General features: G+C 40.5%; 1 protein-coding gene across 2 annotated transcripts in view; it reads left to right on the forward strand.

The window, feature by feature from the left end:
- The window catches only part of LOC140347266 (multivesicular body subunit 12B-like), a 38176-nt gene that overhangs the window by 17370 nt on the left and 2210 nt on the right, over nucleotides 1-18596 (forward strand). For both annotated transcript variants that reach the window (XM_072433655.1, XM_072433654.1), the window contains exons 6-8: nucleotides 1941-1999; nucleotides 13459-13514; nucleotides 13886-13945. In XM_072433655.1, the coding sequence (XP_072289756.1) occupies nucleotides 1941-1999; nucleotides 13459-13514; nucleotides 13886-13945 (175 nt within the window). The remainder of the gene's footprint in view (nucleotides 1-1940; nucleotides 2000-13458; nucleotides 13515-13885; nucleotides 13946-18596) is intronic.

Genomic DNA, 18596 nt, shown 5'->3' on the forward strand with positions numbered 1-18596 from the left:
CTCAACTCTTTCACCGTTTCCTCCTCGACATCCTCCGTCTCCCTGTGTCCTCCAGTGTCACCAGCTGAGTGTCCTCAACTCTCCACCATTTCATTCTCTGACGTCTCCTTCAATCTAGCCTCACCGTCTTATTCCCTGCCTCGTTTCCTATCTCCTACCGTCACTTTCTCAGCTGTCCCCTTTCCTGTTTCCTTCCATATCTTTACTCACCGTCTCTTCCATATCTATTCCAAGGTCTCCTCCATGTTGCTCCTCCTTGTATGTTTCCTCGCTCTCTGAGTTCACGTGCCATGTAAATAACAATGGAATCTAAGTGTTTTCATGTTGATAACTAACCCACTCCGTCTTGGTTTGTTTTTCCGCTAACATCGTTTTTAGTTTGGCTCATTTCACTGTAACATAAGACTCTTTTTTTCCCCGCCATCTAATTGTGTAAATCTTTGACATTCCCAGTTTTACCCTAATTTGATGAGGACCTGCTCCTACACACTAATTGAATATTCAAATTAGGAGAATGTGTCAGTATGGTTCTGTCTGAAATGAGGATTAATTGTTGTCAAAACTCCAGTGGCCAACGTAATACGGGCCCAACACTGCTGTTGATTAGCACAGCCCTTGCCATGGATTTGTTTTAAGAATTACTTGTCTAATTGATTTACCATATGCTCGCCTCTCTGCTGCACCTGAAATTGTATTTAGAAATCTCCAATTTGGACCGAGACAGTTTTTTGTTTGAAACAGATGGGAGAGGAGCTCTGGAGGTTGACTTGTAAAAAAAAACATTTCTCAAGGGACGTGTTGTTAAGTTTGGAGGTTATTTACAGTCAAAACCAACCACCAACAGTAAACTAACAATTCAGAAAATATCAAACCAATCGTTTTGAGTCAACCCGTGGATTATTGATGAGTGATTTGAAAGATAGCCTTCCCCTTCTGTGGTGGAACTCAACCTTTGCGAGGTAAAAAAAAAAAGTCTCTTCAAGATGGCAAGCGTTCCCACAAGATTGATGTCAACCTTTTAAAAATTCACCAATGGCCTAGGCTGAACATGGCCGAATGCTCATGTAAATGAGGAGGAGAAAAGTCCACCCTTTCACTGCAAATAAATCTGAGTTGCAAAGCTTCAGCTCATAAATACCACGGCCTGTCTCTAGTCTTGTTTTATTGCTCTTGATGGAAATTATTGCATTTATTTATCTCATCCAAAGAGATAAGGCCTTGAAAGCTGCAATTCACAAAGCGTCCCCCACAGAATGCCATCTTACATTCAACATTACACTTAAATTAACTATATTGCCCATAAACAAAAGCAGCAAACATTTAAGCACAAATCACTTCTTTTTTTTTGTGGATCGTAACACATGTTCTGTCCTTGTCTGTTCATTGGTCGATTTTAGCTCTACTCTATGTGCGGCGCATCCTCAAGTAATTCCACTTTTAACGTTATAGGGACAACTACTTTGCATTATCATTACAAGTCCATTTGTTTTATAATGCAATCCAGGAGCTCATTTTACCTTCAAAGCATATATCACAGAATGCTGCTCTGGTGAAGCTGTGATTTCTTTTTTTTCTTCTTTTTTTTTCCTGCTTGCTGTGGATTTATCGATCCGTAGGGGTGAGTCACAGGGTGTAATTCATGATAGCTTGATTGATGAGGATTTCAATCTTATATGGTTTGTTAACTTCGAGTGTGTGCAAACTGCATTCAGGGCTGTTTTCTGTAATACAAGGCCATGAAACGGTAAAGCAGACTTCCCTTGAATAATGAAATCTTCCCCTGAATTTCAAACAGTCAAACGTCAAAGGATAAGCTCTTCTTGACACATTTATGTCCTTACCTTTGATTGTAAGATTGTTCAAAATTATACTAAAGAACAATTGTTACTTAAGAATTTATTTGTGGTTTCTTTTTTTTTTTTTTTTTTTTGTTACAACAGGAAGAGCACGGGCAGGCCAGACTGTGAGCGGCAGAGCAGTGGAAGTTACACTAAGACTGGTAAGCTCTTCAAACACCACCATTTAAAGTAGCTAACCATTACTATCATCGCAAATTATTCACTTTTAAGCCTGGTTATCAAGAGATGTATCTGCCAAGAGAGAAATCTGGTGTAAAACTATACAAAATCCTTATAAAGTACTGGAGCGACCTTCTGGGAAAAGTAAACACGCTGCTAATGAGTGTTATACAGCATGGGTTTATAAGAAAAATACATATACATTGCAATATATGATTTCATGAACATTACATTGACAATTAGACATCACTGAATCAATATTTTCGTGAATTGCCCTGTTCTATATTCAACCCTACATTTTCAAAACATGAATGATTATTCTTTTATTATCAGCTTTATTTTTGAACGTCTTCTTTTGGTGATTGTGAAAAAACCCTTTGGATGTGGAATGGTGTGACGCGCTAAAAGCTCCTTCTGATTCTGGCACTTTTGTACAGTCAGCTACAGTCGGCTTGATCTACACCTGTTCTGGAGCCGCGCTTATCTGTACGTGACTTCCCCGAAGAGCCCCGCATTACCCTCAAGAGAACATTTAACAGCAGTCACCCCTGATCCATCAACGCTACTGCATATGCACCACACACCGAGCACTGGACTCAGACGTGTGTGTGTGTGTGTGTGTGTGTGTGTGTGTAAAGCAGTGTTGAACTTAAGGCTTAATGATCATCACAAAATACATGTGATTAGGGCTGTGCAATACTGACAAAAAATATTCTCGATATTTATATGGAGTTTCCCAATATCTATAGTTAGATGATATAATACATGCATGTGTTTAATGCGTCTTGAAACATATTAGTTGAGGTTTAAGTATGAGACAACAGTGACATGTCTGTAAAATGAAACAGAAATATCACCATCTATCCTATTGAAATATAACTTACTTAAAATTTTGACTTTCATTTTTTTTTAACTTTATGTTTTACTTTAGTTTTTACTTTAAACTTTACTTTGGTATTGGAATTTTGCATATCTTCTTTTTGTAATGTTATCTACATTTTGATATATTGTCCACTTCTACATCTAACACAGTTATAAATAAGTAGTGTATAAATATTACAATAATAATGTGTCATATCAAAGCAAAGTAGCCAGTTAATTTACAAATTATAACCTTTTTAATTTATACAAAAATCCCTGGCTCATGTATCACTTGTACAAGCATTTAAAATTCCACCCTTAATTTAAAATATAATTTAAATTAATATCATGATTTTCGTTCTATTTTTCATGGCCATGGAATCATTTGATCTAAACACATTATTTTATACCTTTCAGCTGGATGTCAAACCTTTTACATTATGGTCAAATTTCCACTTTTTAAATTATGCTCATGAAGAAACGGTCATATATTGTGCAGTTGTGTGAGTCTAAGCCCATCGTGTGAGCGGACCGGGGGGCTGCAGACTACAAGTGTGTGAGATTGAGCCAGAGTGGAAGGCTGCTTTTTATCTGGCTGGAGAGAGACCCCATGTGGTGAACATTCATCCTGCTCCATGCGCACTCAAAGAACAAAATCATGGAAATCTTTATTGAAGGCTTGAGGGGTAAAAGCATTCACCTATTTGCTTTTATAGCGTTTTTAAGATGATTAATACATTATGGGATGGTCCTGACACTCGTTTCATAACTTTGCCAAGTGTGGCCCTGAAGGAGCGGGCATTAACACACAGCCGAATGGTCCGTGACATTTGGTGTGAGATTCCTCCACCGGGACGTCCTGTGACTGACAGCGGAGAAGAAGCACACACTGTACCGCCCTCCGCCAGCCCCCATCACTTACTTCCACAAGCTTCTGTTTTTTTGTTTTTTTTTAATTTTGCTTTGTGTTTTCCTACAGCTCCATAATAGAGTTTGAATATGAGCAGAGGATTTATTGTTAGCGACTCGCACGGCATCACATGGAGAATGTGCGAGAACACCACTTGCCTTTATTAAGACTGTGGTGGCGCGCAGATCGAGTGCGAGGTCGTAGCTGACAGCCTATTTGTGCTAATTGTTGGCGGTAGCTGTATAACTGTGTGCGTGTGGGTGTGTGTGTGTGTGAGTGTATGTGTGTGTGTGTGTGCGTGTGTGTGTGTGTGTGTGAGTGTGTGTGTGTGTGTGTGGGTGTGTGTGTGTGAGAGGAAGACAGCTGGCCAGGTTGGAGTTGCGCTATAACCATGTGCACTCTGTCAGACTTGTACAGGCACCTTCTTTAGGATTGATGAATTGCCTGCTTTCTTGATTAAACCCTCCGTCACTTTTCCCCAACAAAACAAAAAAAAGAGAGGAGAAAAAAAAAGGCGGCAAGTTGAAGGGGAGGAGAGGTAACGTGTCTGCAAAATCTGTCATAGACGCTGACATGGTGTGCACGAGCGATACGCTGGCACTTTGACATTTATTAGCCCAATATTAAAAACTAATTCACATCTATTTTGCAAGGGGCCTCTTTCATTTGACAGTTGGGGTTCATTTGAAAAGTTATCGAGCTTTCATTGTGGCGCTAACCTTTTTGCATTGCTTTGATCCATGCCAGGGCCATTTGCCAATTAGGTCCATTATGCAAAGACAAAAAGCGAGTGGGATTTTTAAAGGTAATTAAACATGCTTTGATGGGAAATGACTAATACCTTTTTTAATAAAATTCAAATACATTTGAAATAAAACAATCAGAACTCTCGCCAACAGTATGGCATGTTGTCCCGGTTCATTAATAGAATATATACAATTTTGTAGGCATCCAGGAAGAGATATAAAAAGCAAACGTAATAAAAGTAACACATTTACATATCTATCACATTAATCAAAAATAAATCCTGACATTGGCCTTGATCTAACGTAATATGGAGAGCAATTATTTCCCGATCCATTAGGGCGAACTTCAATTAACAGGCACCAGACAGTCCATCCTTCAGAGGACAGAAAATAGAAGGCACAAAATTAACTCGGGGTTTGCAAAATATCTTGGCAGGAATGACAGTGATTTTTGATTTTCCGGAAACAATATTAGAATTCTTATTAAACTATGTGCATCTGCTTTTAATTTGCCGCAAATAATTGGGAAAATGCAACGGAGCCTTCCAATTAAAGCCTCCACTTTGTGCTGTTTAATAATACCCTCATAATATTATAGCTTATGAAATGACAGGTGAGTTGGTGTATGAATAAAACATAAAGCCGCAGTAATAAGAAACGGGGGGAAAAATCGAGACAGTTGTTGGGGGGCTTTTAAATGCTCAACATAATTTGCATATATTAATCTCCTCTTCTCAGCTTTATCAAGTATTCCACTGTATCTGAAGTTAAAATAGTTGTGACAGGCCGAGGGTACACACCGTTTTTCCAAGGATTTATTACTTGTATAATTCCAGGATCTTTAATAAGCCAATATGACTGATCCTCAGAGTTCTGTGGAATTCGGTTAATTGTTCCAGATGGTGCTCACTGATTATGCAAAATTACTTTTTCTTTCTCCATTCCCCCTTTTTTGCACTACAATTCATTGATTGACTAACATTGAGAAAAAAGATTATTTTTGGCGCCGCACTTTCATTAAGAGGTTTCTCGTCAGGTTTCAAACAAAAGTTCAATCTTATCTGCAAATGTAGTAGGCGAGGCTACAGTGTGCACATGGACAGAACAGGCGGGCTTTCTCTTATCTCCAGCAATGATGGATCTGAAGCGATTCTGCACCGCCGGGGTTATATTTTAGAATAACACTATTCTTTAGTCTGAGGGATTAAAAAATACGACCTCTGGATGGTGACACAAAAGTTATTATTACAGCGTTTTCCCCGGGAGATCGATGGATATACAAAACTGCACAGTTGGTCTGCAGTTAGTGGTCTTTGTATGTGCAACTCTTTCTGTTTTGCATCAGCTAAAGTCGACTGAATGAATCATTTATGGGAGTGTTATGGGGGAGGTACAGGCAGATTTACAGCCCCAGCTTTTACTTGAGATGGAGCGGGGATCTCTATCAAACCCGTGTCTGAAGTAATGCCAAAGCTTACATCAAGACATGAAAGGAGTCCTCTTAAAACCGGCATTTAAACTCTTAATGCCTCTGGTCAGCAAAAGGCAAAAACAGGGAGAGTGAGTGCAGCAGCAGTGCCGTGTTTACTGGCATTTTCTGATTAAATTAGCTGCACAGTTAAAAATGAATAAAAAAACAAACCTTTTTGGTTAATTAAATTATTCTAATAAATTGTTCTGCAGTCATAGTTTTAATGTAATATGGATTACATCATGTGAGCATTTGTATAATACTGAAACCTGTCAGAAAAAAATGCATTTAAAGGAATTAGTTTCTATGCTAAGCTCTAAGTTTATTTTCTTCTTGTGTAGATTTATTCCAGATGCCCTTCCAGATGCATTTAGTTGGGCTTGGTCTGGTTAGGTCTTGTGACAGTCTGAGCCTGCAGTGTACATGAAATGCACATGATCTTATTGTTTTTATCAGTCAAAGTCTGGTTGAAATCCTTTTTCGTTTCAGTATTTTACTTTTGCTTCATTATTTGGATCTGGCACTAATGCCTGACCTCAGTTTGATTTGTCCATTAAAACAGTAAAGAATCAATCCTCCATGAATCCTAATGGGATCCAGGAGCCTTATAGGGCCCCAGGCATTTTGGCCCTTTATAACAGTCAAATAAGCGACTTCAAATAGCTTTGCATTTGCAGGCTGGACTGGACTCTGGAGTCTCATCCCTCATTGCGTTCTATCCATCCCTGAGATAGCAGCGTTGCCCCATTAGTTTAAATGTCCAGACGCAGGACAGCCTCAATGGATGGGCCTGTCAGCATCCCCTCATTTGCCCCATGTACAGCAGGGTTTGTTATCACACCATCTAATTAGAACTTGATAAAAAATATTTCGTAAAAATCCAGTCATTAAATCTAGTTTAAGGAGATTTATGGTCAAATGTGCCGAAAAGATCTTTTAATGGTGCTGCTGACTTGTTAAGTTTGTAATTAATGATCTTCTAATGCATACTGTGGTGTGATGTGGAAAGCACAATGAGATTCTGGGAATGAAGTCGTTTTGGAAAAGGGCATCTGGGGCTCTATATTAAATAGTTCTGTTCACATGGGTTTGTTTCAAGCCACAAAGTCTGCAGTGAGAAAGTTCAACCCCATCAGCGTCTTTACATTTGTGCATGCACGCTGCATGATTAAAAAACAGACCCTTTGTCACCACTTTACAGTCAATTACTATTTGTACCAGGGCTCCTCTGAAAGGGCATTTGGACAAAGCGGAGAAACACAATTTGATTTCTACAATGGAATACATAATATTGCAGCGAAGATTCTTCCAGCAACAGCATTCAAACAAAACAATAAATGTTGGCCGATTTCATCAAGAGAGTAATGGTATCCTTATTAGCATAATTAATGACAAATGGTGGCGCTGCATTGGTGGATTGGTTCTTGGGGATGATAAATTGTTGGATGCTCAGGTTAGTGACTGCCAAGGAGGCCTCTTTGGCTGTCATCCCTCCTGCTTCCACGTTGGCACACTTCATTACTCACTGTGTGAGATGCCACTTTATATTGCCTGGTACTGTGAGCATGGAGAACTTAATAATGCCACCCTCCACCCCCCGGGGCCTGCGCTTTACCCAGAGTCCAGAGGGCAAGCAGCTCAGAGCGGGTTGAGGGGGGCTCAGGGTTACGAGAGCTCTACGGGCAGCTGGATGTCCCACAGCAGCTTTGATCAGAGCAGTTGAGCGTCGGCCATGACACGCGGGGAGCGGGCTGAGTTTCTTGTTAGACTTTCTGGGGCTCGCCACAGCCCAGCATCATTACGGGTTAGCTTGCCCACAGAACCGCTAATTAAGAGGGGATTTGTGTAATTGTGCCTTCTGCTGTGTCCCATCCGGCACATACAATTTAGTGTCAGGCCTCTGCCAGCTCTTACACTTGTCCAGAGAGGCGTAGCCCACTTCTACACACATCCACAGCACATTCTGTGCACATTTTGCAGCAGCCACAGCTGGGGATTAATGCAGGGCTGTGGCAGTGTCTTAAAGACGCTATGCCGCTGATTAAAGTCTGATTGTCCATTTAATTTCATAAGAGCTCACAATAGCCTGCCAACTGAAAAACGCTCCGAGGGCTTAAAATGAACGATTAAAATGGCTTTTAATCGTGGAAAGTTATCTCAGGATTTATTGGCTCACAGTCTGCAGCCCATTTTCTATCCCGGCATAATATACAGTTACACAGAACTGGAAAAGTTTCCCGCATCTTTGTGCAGTGGTGTTTGCAGCCAACTCTCCATAGGTGTTTCTGGCTCTGCCCACTTTCTGAAGACTTATGGAGCAGCGCCCACTGGGACTGCCTCCTGGATCCTGCCCAGACGCACATTTCAAGGACTGCTTGTCACAGATGGAAAATAAGTGGGTCATTCAGCAGAAGCATCCATCCAGCTTTTCATTCAAACAAATATTGAACAAGTTAAGTTTTAGCTTTAAAAATGGGATAAATTTGTTATTTACTATTATATTAGCTGCAGCATGCTTTTTTTAAATTCAATTATCAAGTTATCTGCTTGTTTTCAAATTCTTACAAATTTAAACTGAAATTCACTGCAGTATACACACATAGGCCTATCAGTATTCAAACGCTACTCTTAGCATTAGCTTTAAGTGTGTTTACATTTTCTGAATATCGGGATGTGAGCAGATGAATATTTTAGTGTGACTGCTGTCAGAGAGCTGCCCCTGAGACTTCTGTTTGCTTGAGACTGAAAAACAAACTGTAACTGCCTGTAGAAACAAATATTATGTCTTCTGTGGCTGCACATCGTGTAGAAAGCCACAGGAGCATGTGTTTTTTTCTGCATGCTACTGTAAACTTCCTTCTAGTTTTTTAATTGACTAGCCAGTCAACATTTGAATAATTTAAGATACACTGCCACATTAGCAACAGAGATTTTCCTCAAACATGTTGAAAAGTTTTTTTTCCCCTCGTCCGCTACTGTCTGGAGGGCTTGAAAAAGCAGCCAAAGATAAAAGAAAAAGAATGGCTTTCATAGAGCTATAGTCATTAAATGAATCTCAAAATAGCATCTCGCTATCATCTGTTCTCATAGCACGGGTCAGGAGCTCTGACACCTCCAAAATTCCTCCTGTCAGGGTAGGGGGCCATTTGTATTCTCTCTCATTAGGCAATTTGACTAATGACCTGCCGCGCCTGCAGATCTACTGAGGGCCCGGCGCCGGCACCGTTCCGGCAGCAGCAGCAGCTTCAACACACTCCCTCCACTGGAATGGCACAGATGGCATGCCCGGGCGACAAAATAAACTACAATATGTCTGGAGATGCTGTCAGGCCTGGGCACTATTGCTCATGTCATAGTGGGGCTAAGGGCTGTGAGTGGGCACAGGGGGTCCTCCTCCAGCTCTGCACTGCGACTCACCATTATCTGCAGAGGTGACAGAGAGCGCGCTCTGCCCCTAGAATAGCTTCTCCATGGTCTGCATAAGGAACCGTCTCAAATTGAGAGTCACGCCGACAGGGAAGGTCTACACCTCAAGAAACCCATGATGCTGTTGTTTGGAATATAGAATCTAGCACCTTCTATTTTTGCATTCAAATTGTATTATTTGACCACAGAAAACAACTTGAAGATGGTAATTCATGCTGCACATTATTGGTCTGCTGTTGACCTTCTTATTTCATTTAGTCTGCGAAGGATTCACCCAGGTAATGGTACCAGACAGAGATCAATGCAACCCTGGTGAATTAGTGAAGTGTAAAATAAAAGTTCATCAACATTCCTAAAGTGTTACAGATCAGGTAATATGGTGCATGCTCGATCACCCACGCATATTTCCCCATCAGTCAGTGTCTCTGCACAATCTGGAGCAGTTTATGTGTGTCTTTGTGAATGCGGGGAAAACATGTCTGTGTCTGTTGGAGCGCCGCAAATGCAGTGTACTGTATACGCCACTGCTGCCTGAGTCCTGGGTGACAGTGCATCCAACACTGGACGTCTGAGGGATTAGAGCGGGGCCCGGCGAACGAGGGAGCTCTTCCCGCCCTGAAACAGCCATTCATCTGTGCCCAGGGGCTGGAGATGACAATGTGGCCATTGCTCATAGTACCTGACGGAGCCATTAATAAGGCAATGATCCACACGGGCCGCTGCTGACTCCGTTCTTTACACTACAATCGCTCAAACGGCAGGGTCCTCCTTACTTAACACCACCTCTGCGCTCACCGACCAGCATCACCATCATCATCATTATTATACAGAAAACGGTCCAGCCAGATGTTGCAGAGGTTGTTAAAATTTTAATTCCTTCTTTCTTAAAATCTGGTCCATCTGTTAGAGGAGAAGATTTGGACTATATTTTGCAGAAAAGTTCCCTTGACATTAGGGCGGTCACGATTCTAGGGTTACGGTTTAAAGATTATTCACGATTACTAAACAACAGTGACATCTTTAATTTTTATATCCTCATTGATTAAAACATAATGTGACAGGCTTTACAAAAGTACATTTTTTGAAAGACAAAATAAAGTAAAATTTAACAGCCAGATAAAAAATAAGTTATCTACATTTAGGTCTATTTTTTGAAACTATAGATTAAACTAAAAATACTTAAATTTGCTTCTAAAATAGTCACAATTATTATTTTTTTAGTTCATACGATTATACATTGTGACCTGAATAATCGCGATTATCGATTAACCGAATATTCTTGACATAAAGTTGCACTATGTAACTTTTCTGGTGGAGGACCAACCACTTGTCTCTATGGACATGTTATAGCGTTTCTTATAACTTTCCACAGTATGGTATTAAAAATCTCCATGGAAACAGGAATAATGTTTTGCCTGAGATCCAGAATGCATTTATTTTTTCAACCGCTTATTCCCATTAGTGGTCGCGGGTGACTGGAGCCTATCCCTGTGACTTTGGGCCTTAGGCGGGGTACACAGACACTTAGACAGCCATTCACTCTCACGTTCATTCACTGGGGGCAATTTACAGTGTGGTGGGAGTAAGCTGGAGATCCCGGAGAGAACCCACGGTAACACAGGGAGGACATGCAGACTCCACCCTGGCCCATGATCTACTTATTGTGAGGCTAGAGGTCAACGTGCTCTGCCACCGTGCACCCTCTGTAAAAATGTGATTATTTCCGTGACCTATACCAAAGGAGCTTATTGGTCACGCATTATTTAGTACAATATGAAACTTTTCTCACCTCAGATTCACACTGTTGTGTTTCACTCACTGATTCCACAAATGTTTTCCCTGTGATATTTTTTGTCCTTTTTTCTTTCTAAGCCGTCATATATATTTTGATACGGATGGACCATGCAAGTTCCTGATTGGCTTAACAACTTGTCAATCAAGGCCATCTGAGCCCGATGACCAAACGTCTAGCGATCCACATAAAAATCACTGAGACATATCTTTCTAGACTTTCCAAGCAAGAATAATACAGACAATGAAATAACTGTAAATACAAACAAACATTCATTTTAAAAAGAAAAATAGCTCAAAGAAACATTTTTTGATCAGTTTGGGTCAATGAATCAGCTTCAAACTCGACTGGAAAACGCCTTTACATTTCAACTAGACATTTTTTCAACCTTATCTGGGCACTTAACCCTTTAATAGCATCTCTGCACTCACCAGTAACAGCCATCATCATTATTGTGCTGAAGAATTCCCACCAGATGCTTTCCTTTTGACCTATTCTTTCACATTTCCAAACAACCGCTCGACTCCTGGTTCTGTAATACACTTGTGAGGTAATGGACTGTAGCCGGGCCACTTGATCGACTGGAACGTGCGTCATATTTCTGGTCACAAGATTGAATTTACATTATTCCTGCCCTTTGGACCTCCTGATTCCACCAGCATCCATTTCCAACCACACAGCGCACCACCAGGCCATCTCCGGGGCCTCACCATTTGTCTGGCTGTGAGATAGCCCCGCTCAGTATAGATGGTGGGAGAATACAAAGTGAGATCTGGTTTTAAATGTAATCCTTGAGCAATAAAGAAACTCTCTGGCCTTCAGCTGTGCGCGCTCATCCGTCTGTGCCATAGAGATCCATCAGCAGCGGCAATCTCCACTTCCCGGCGCCGACTTGAATCAAATGCATTCTGTTTTGATCGCGGCGCTCCTGGCAAACGTAGCTGTGTTTTCATATTTCCTTTCATTGAATACAACCACGGAGAGTCAAAAGTAAAGTTTCACCTTGTGCTAGGCCCGACCGCGGATTGGGACGCAGTAGGAAGAGCAAAATGTAGAAAAATAAATGCAAATTCTGCTAGTTAGCCAGTGCGTTTGAAGAACGGGTGTGAGTAATTGCATCAGCTTTGAGCATTTCTTTCCATTTCCTTCCTTTAGTTCACAATCTTTTCTTTTGGCACAGTAATGTAGATCCTTTTAATACAGTCATAAGGTGTAAAGGTGAGGGACAACAAAGATCGCTTTGTTCACCAATAATATGGAAACTGCATGTGGAAATGTTGAGTCGGGAAACACTTCGAGGCTAGAACTTTTCCCCCAAATGTCTTACTTTAAGTTTAATGTCGCTCTGAACCTAAACCCTGACTCATACGGGCTTACATTTACAAGTTCCTATTTTTCTGCCAGCTGAAGGACAATTTTAAGCTTGGCCTTTTGATATTTGATGCTTTTACTTTGAAATCCACCCTTAAGTCTCAAGTTTTGTGTCTCTCAATTTGGAGTTTTTTAAATGAAGCTGAGCAGCTGCAGTTTTCCCTTCAGTCGACGAGTGAGAGGGGCTTTGTGTCCCCTGTCACCCTGTGTTAATTTGGACCCTAATGTATTTTATAAACAAAGGGCTGCTCTCTAGCCTGACAGTGGTGACACCTTGATTCCAGAGCAGGATGCATGCAGTCGGGGTTGTGCCATTAATAAGCAACTGGCAGCCATCACACCATTTTAACCACGATCATTATGATAAAGGGCATACACTTAATTACAGGCCTGCTTAATTATAGCTCTGTTGAAGCTCGTTTGTTTGGTCAAATGCTAATTATACCACCACGCTCTTGGCAAGTCCTCATTTCAATCCACTTTTTGCCGCCCGAACAGTGCGCGGCTTATTTTCATGCAAATTTGATATCTGGTGAATGTTTTGTCTGCCTTCTTTGCCGCTTTTCTCTGCTCTGTGTGAGCGCGCCTTTGTTTCTGAGGTGAACATCTCTCAGACAAGACGGAATCGGGAATAATCAAGAGTAATTAAACGGGGAGAGGGCTGGAGGAGAAAGGATAGTGGAGGTGCTCAAATACAGCGCGGAATAAAAAAGGCTTTCATCTCCGCGCGCCGTAGACGGAAACGGGAGGGGTCGCAACGCTAGCTGGAGTCTGACGGCGGATAATCCTGCATTTGTCTTGTTGAAAAAGTAGAGATCAAAAACTAAACTTAATGCGTCATTTATTTATTTTTTCATTTTCAGCTTTGGATGACGTGCCCTTTGTCGTCTCTGAGAAGTTCCATGACACCAAGAAAGAGGTAAAAAACAACTGAAGAGGGAATGAAAATAGACCATGGGCTTTATTTTGACATGTCTATAATAGCTGCTACACACTTTGCTCTTTCTATTTATAACATATAGACATACATTCTGCACCTCTCCTTTGCACTTCCTTCCATTCCTGCAGACTGAATGATGAATGCGAGCAGTCATGTAAAGCTGGCTCAATGCGGCCCATTTGGACGTCTGGTGGCGGCTGTCACTATAGCCTCGCTTGTATTGACACCGAGAGGGAGGATTAAAGATTTTAAGCATGCTTACTTAGCCATGAGCCTAACCGCCATGTTTCTTGTGTGTGTTTTCTCCCTGTCCGCCCCCCCTCCCCCCTTCTCCCTGCGTTTGATTTCAGATGCAGCAAGTCAATTTAATGGGCATTACGATCAAATCCCTGGCAGAGATCGAGGAGGAAGTGAGTAGGGGCTGCAACGCTCCACTGCCACAGACACCGCTGGCCCAGAATGCAAAGCAAAATGGTCTTGGGCTTGTAATTAAGTGTCTGAGACAGCGAGGCCCTGTTGGCTCCACTAAGCCCCAATTGAATATAAAAGCATGGCCCAGGTTAAGGCGAGCCAGTCCCTCTTAAAAGCTCCGGCTCCTTTTCCAAAACACTTGACTTTTATTCCCCCAATTCTCTCTCTCGGAACAGCTCAATCTAGCAGTTAGACGGAGTACAACCCGAGCCGCCGTGTCCGTAAGTGACTGGTTGTGGTTTAACTTTTAGGGATTGCACACTTAAATGGTATAGCTGTGGAAATCAGCTTGTATTTTTGCAGTTTGATGCACTTTTGACATCAGTTGTTGGTTTGCGTCTGTCATTTTCATTCTGTGAAAATGGAAAATGGACACGATTGTAATGAGTTATAAATCCCTTGTCAAATGAAATATGCTAATTACTGCATGCTAAGATTTTACAGTGAAACAGTATAGTCTCGAAACTATTTGACATTACATACATTTTTCAAATATAGAGCTCCATTTTAAGCAGTTGTGGTGTGAAACAGGTTACGTTGACCTTTTACTTTTTTAAATTAATTATAATTTACTGACTGACCGGTACTTAATTACACATTTTTTCATATGTATTATTATATATTTTTAAATTTATTCTAACTGCTCTGCTTTGTACTCTGAATAGATTCTTCATCACTTTTTAGGAATTGCGCCGAGGCAGTTAGACATCACAACGAACAAATAAAACACAAATCCCTCCGTATCGGTGATAAAACACTGTACCCTGCAGGCATTCATGGGAAGAAAAATCAGGAGTGCACTTTTGAAAGCTTGTGTGTTTGTGGGGAAAAGAAAGGAAAAGACGTGTGTGTGTTTTTAAGTCGAGTGACAACCCCCCTTCTCTCTCATTAGCACGGTATCTCAGTATCAGAACTGCCAGGAAGTGACAGACCACTGTAGAAAGAACAGGTGCTGCTTGAGGTTTCGGAGACGTGTTACAGAGCAAACAGTGGCTCATCAAACCGCACTGTGTGTCTGTTCTGCACTCCGCCTCTGTCTTCTGTCACAGACTATCCCAATCACGCCCAGTCGCCATCTTGTCACATACGGTCACCTGCACGAAGCCCGTCGCCGAGGCAGGTACTGTGTGTATGTTTGCTGCGTGTGCGTGTCCCGTACCGCCCGGCGCGTCCTCTCTTTTTCCTGGAGTGTGATTAGCAGAAGGACACATGGTGAGCTGAGCCTGGGGGGGGTAGCGGAGGGAAGGGCATGAGAAATCATTAATTACGGCCCGTGCTGCTGCTGGAGCTGATGAAGTAAATGGGAGATAGTGTAACACAGGATTTAGTGAAGTGGACGACAGCACAAGATTAATGGCTGGGGCCAGGCTGATGAGAATGAAGTCACAGCTTTAGCCTGATAATTAGTTTCCAAGTGGAAGCATCCCTCACCATTGTGTTATTTTTACTTCTCTCCCCTTGTTATTATCCGGTGATGATATCAGGAGGGCGAAGGATTGTCAATGTTATCCTCGCAGCGAACATAGTGCAGAGACAGACAGTTTTTCAGGTATATTTCAGTTTAGTTTGTTGGTTTAGTTATGGTAAATTAGATAATCCTTTAATGTCCACACATGGGGAAATTGCATTGTTGCAACGCAGGTAGAGACTGAGGAAAAGAACAGATAACTTAAAGGAAGTTTGAAAAACACTAAACTCCTATAGACAAAACCTCCCATTACCCAACAAAGGATGGAGGGGAAAAATAATAAAGATAAAAATAAATAAATAAATACCATTGCATGTGATCACGACAGTAATTGCACGTGAATTGCACATGAATCACGACAGTAATTACACATGAATATGACAGTATTAAATGATCAAGTTTGAACATGTTTGCCTAATATAAAGTTGCTAATTGGTTTCCAGGTAAGAATATCCGTAACATGTTCGTAGTGTGAATATTTCAAACTGACTCTTGATACAAGTTCTGATAATATTATCAATTAGACAATACAATGTAATATACATAGTCATTGTAGTTACTATAATTTGGTTTTATATTAGTTCTTTGTATTAGTTCTTGTTTTTGTTTCTCCTCGGCTGGGCGATATTGATCCAAATTTATATCTCAATATTCAGAAAATATTATGTAAAGCAACAGAAATGTGTTAAAACATGTCTTTAAATTCAGGTTTAATTTGGACAATGTGAAATGTCTGTCAAATTCATCTCAAAACTCCAGAAAAATCACCTTATTCCCTTATTTGAAAGTTTACAACATCACTAATTTCATTTTTATTTTTAATCTGCCCTTTTTAAACTATAAACTCTAAAACATCTCTCAATTCCTCACTCAAAATGTGCCTATCTTCAACAACAACATTCCTGATATTATCTAAATTACGATACATTGCCTACCTCTAAGTTTAATTTTAATACTCCACGCTGTCAAAATGTGATTCAGTTTTCCCCTCTCAAAAGTAACAATGGAGTTGAAGCAAATCTTTCATGACTAAAAACTACAAATGTCTAAAATGTCTGTTGTGTTTGGCTCTCGCTCCCTGTTCAGACGGAGGTCACTGTCGACGTGTTTAAAGTACAAGGCTTCATTCACTGTAAAGCTGCAAGACATTTCAGCAATCCTTGTAATTGCCTTATTTCCTAAACTCATTAAAATATAGATTTATAAAGGAGATGTAGTTTGCAGAACAGCACATATGCACATTTAATTGAGTCAAAGTGTTATAATCACAGTTGTAGATACGACCATTTCCTAACAGGCATCACTTAAGCCATGTCTCAGATGATGTTGGTTCCAGCAATTAGGCATTCTTTTCATTTCCCAAATGACTCACAAAACTTGCAGATATTATAATTGCTTTTAGCCACGCATATCTAATTTGTGTCTTTTTAAGTGTTAATTAGTAAGCGATTTAAAGTGACATCTTTATGTAGTTCGCGCTGCTGAAAGAATGTTGTTGGCATCTGGCTAATGATTTTGAGAAGGAGGTCTGAGAATGGTGTGTGCAGACATGGCACCACTTCCATTAGCACCTATGGGTGATACACGGGTGATGCTACTGTTGCTTTTTTGTATGAAGTTGTGTCTTTGGGCGTGTCTTTCTTTTCTTTCTGCTGCATTGAACTGTGTTTCCCTGTATGAAGAGGAGAAGAGTATGTGTTCACTTCAGTCCAGGTTCTAATGCCTAGTTTAGTTAGTTTGTTTCTTCTTTTCCCTTTGGTTTATCCATTTGTTACTATAAAGGTGATACTTGTGCATATTTTGTCTCTGATGTGATATATTTACAACTTTCAGGCTTATGGTCTTAGTTTTAGTGGCGCTTTATACTTTTTGTCCCTTTTGACTTTGCACTTTTGCACAGCACTTTACTTTGAGTCTTGTTTTCCTACATGTGCCTGAATGCGCCACTTGTATTGTTTATTGATGATATTTTTTTGAGTCCATTGTGATTATTCAGGTCTCAATTTAAATATACATAATAAAAAATAATCATCATGACCACTTTTAGAAGCAGATTTCAGTTAAATCACTGTTTATGTTAATTTACATTACAATAATCATGAATAATTGTTAAATTGTGATATTTCTTCTCACATTAATCGTTAAATTGATATTGTGACATTTGGATATGACCTATGGTAAACAAACTGTTGCACATTGAAGTAACTGTTAAAGATACACTGCATGTTGTGCATGAAACATGTGACATCTGCTTGTCTCTGCTTTAGATGGAATGTTCCACAGTATGGCATTGAACTTTTTAGATTGCATTTATTCAATTACATGTGTTTTATTGCTCTTAAACACCTTAAAAAAATATGAATTCTTACTGCAGGTGGGGTCGCCTCTCCACAGATCTGACATGTAACTTAGCCTTGTGGTGTCGCCTGCTTGTCTCTGTGAAGATACATTAAGTTTACATATGTTTACATAATGTCTGAGCTTTCAGATTTTACTTTGTTTGATTATTTTGGTGACATCTATAACTTTATTTCCAGGATGGACATGAGCAGCAGATGTGACATAGATAGAAGCAATTCCACAGCTGTTACCTAGGAACCATATTGTAAACAAGGGTCAAAATCCATATAAATTACACAATAGTAGTGATTTAACAAATACTAACACCTTTATTTTGTTAAATGATTGTTTAAACTGTCAGAAAAAGGGGCCTGTTGCGTGTAAAGTGAGTTTTGGATGGAATGTCGCTTATTGATGACATCACAGAAGGATTCAGTTTTAGAACTCGGCACTTCCTGTAACGTTCAACATGTTTTATTGTGACATTTTTCTTCCCAAACTGCCACTTGACTGACATAAAACAGTGAAAAACATTTACCACAGGGTCAATTCCACCAAACCAAGTCATAATTAGAAAAAACATGAGCCCCTGTCATAAGCACTTTAATGCCCTACTGTGAAACATTACGATCACTCCAGGCAAGTAATGGGATCCCCGTGGGGACAAGCACTTATCGGGGCCTCCACCAGAAAAGTTCCACAGAGCACCTTTAATTAGGACATTATTTAGGTATTAATATCTTGTTCGTGTCAGTCTGCCTTCCCGCCGGCGGGCGTGTGTT

Source organism: Eucyclogobius newberryi, unplaced genomic scaffold, assembly GCF_026437365.1.
Source record: "Eucyclogobius newberryi isolate DKJ021-1_F unplaced genomic scaffold, fEucNew1.0.hap1 SCAF_6, whole genome shotgun sequence".
Classification (NCBI taxonomy): domain Eukaryota; kingdom Metazoa; phylum Chordata; class Actinopteri; order Gobiiformes; family Gobiidae; genus Eucyclogobius; species Eucyclogobius newberryi.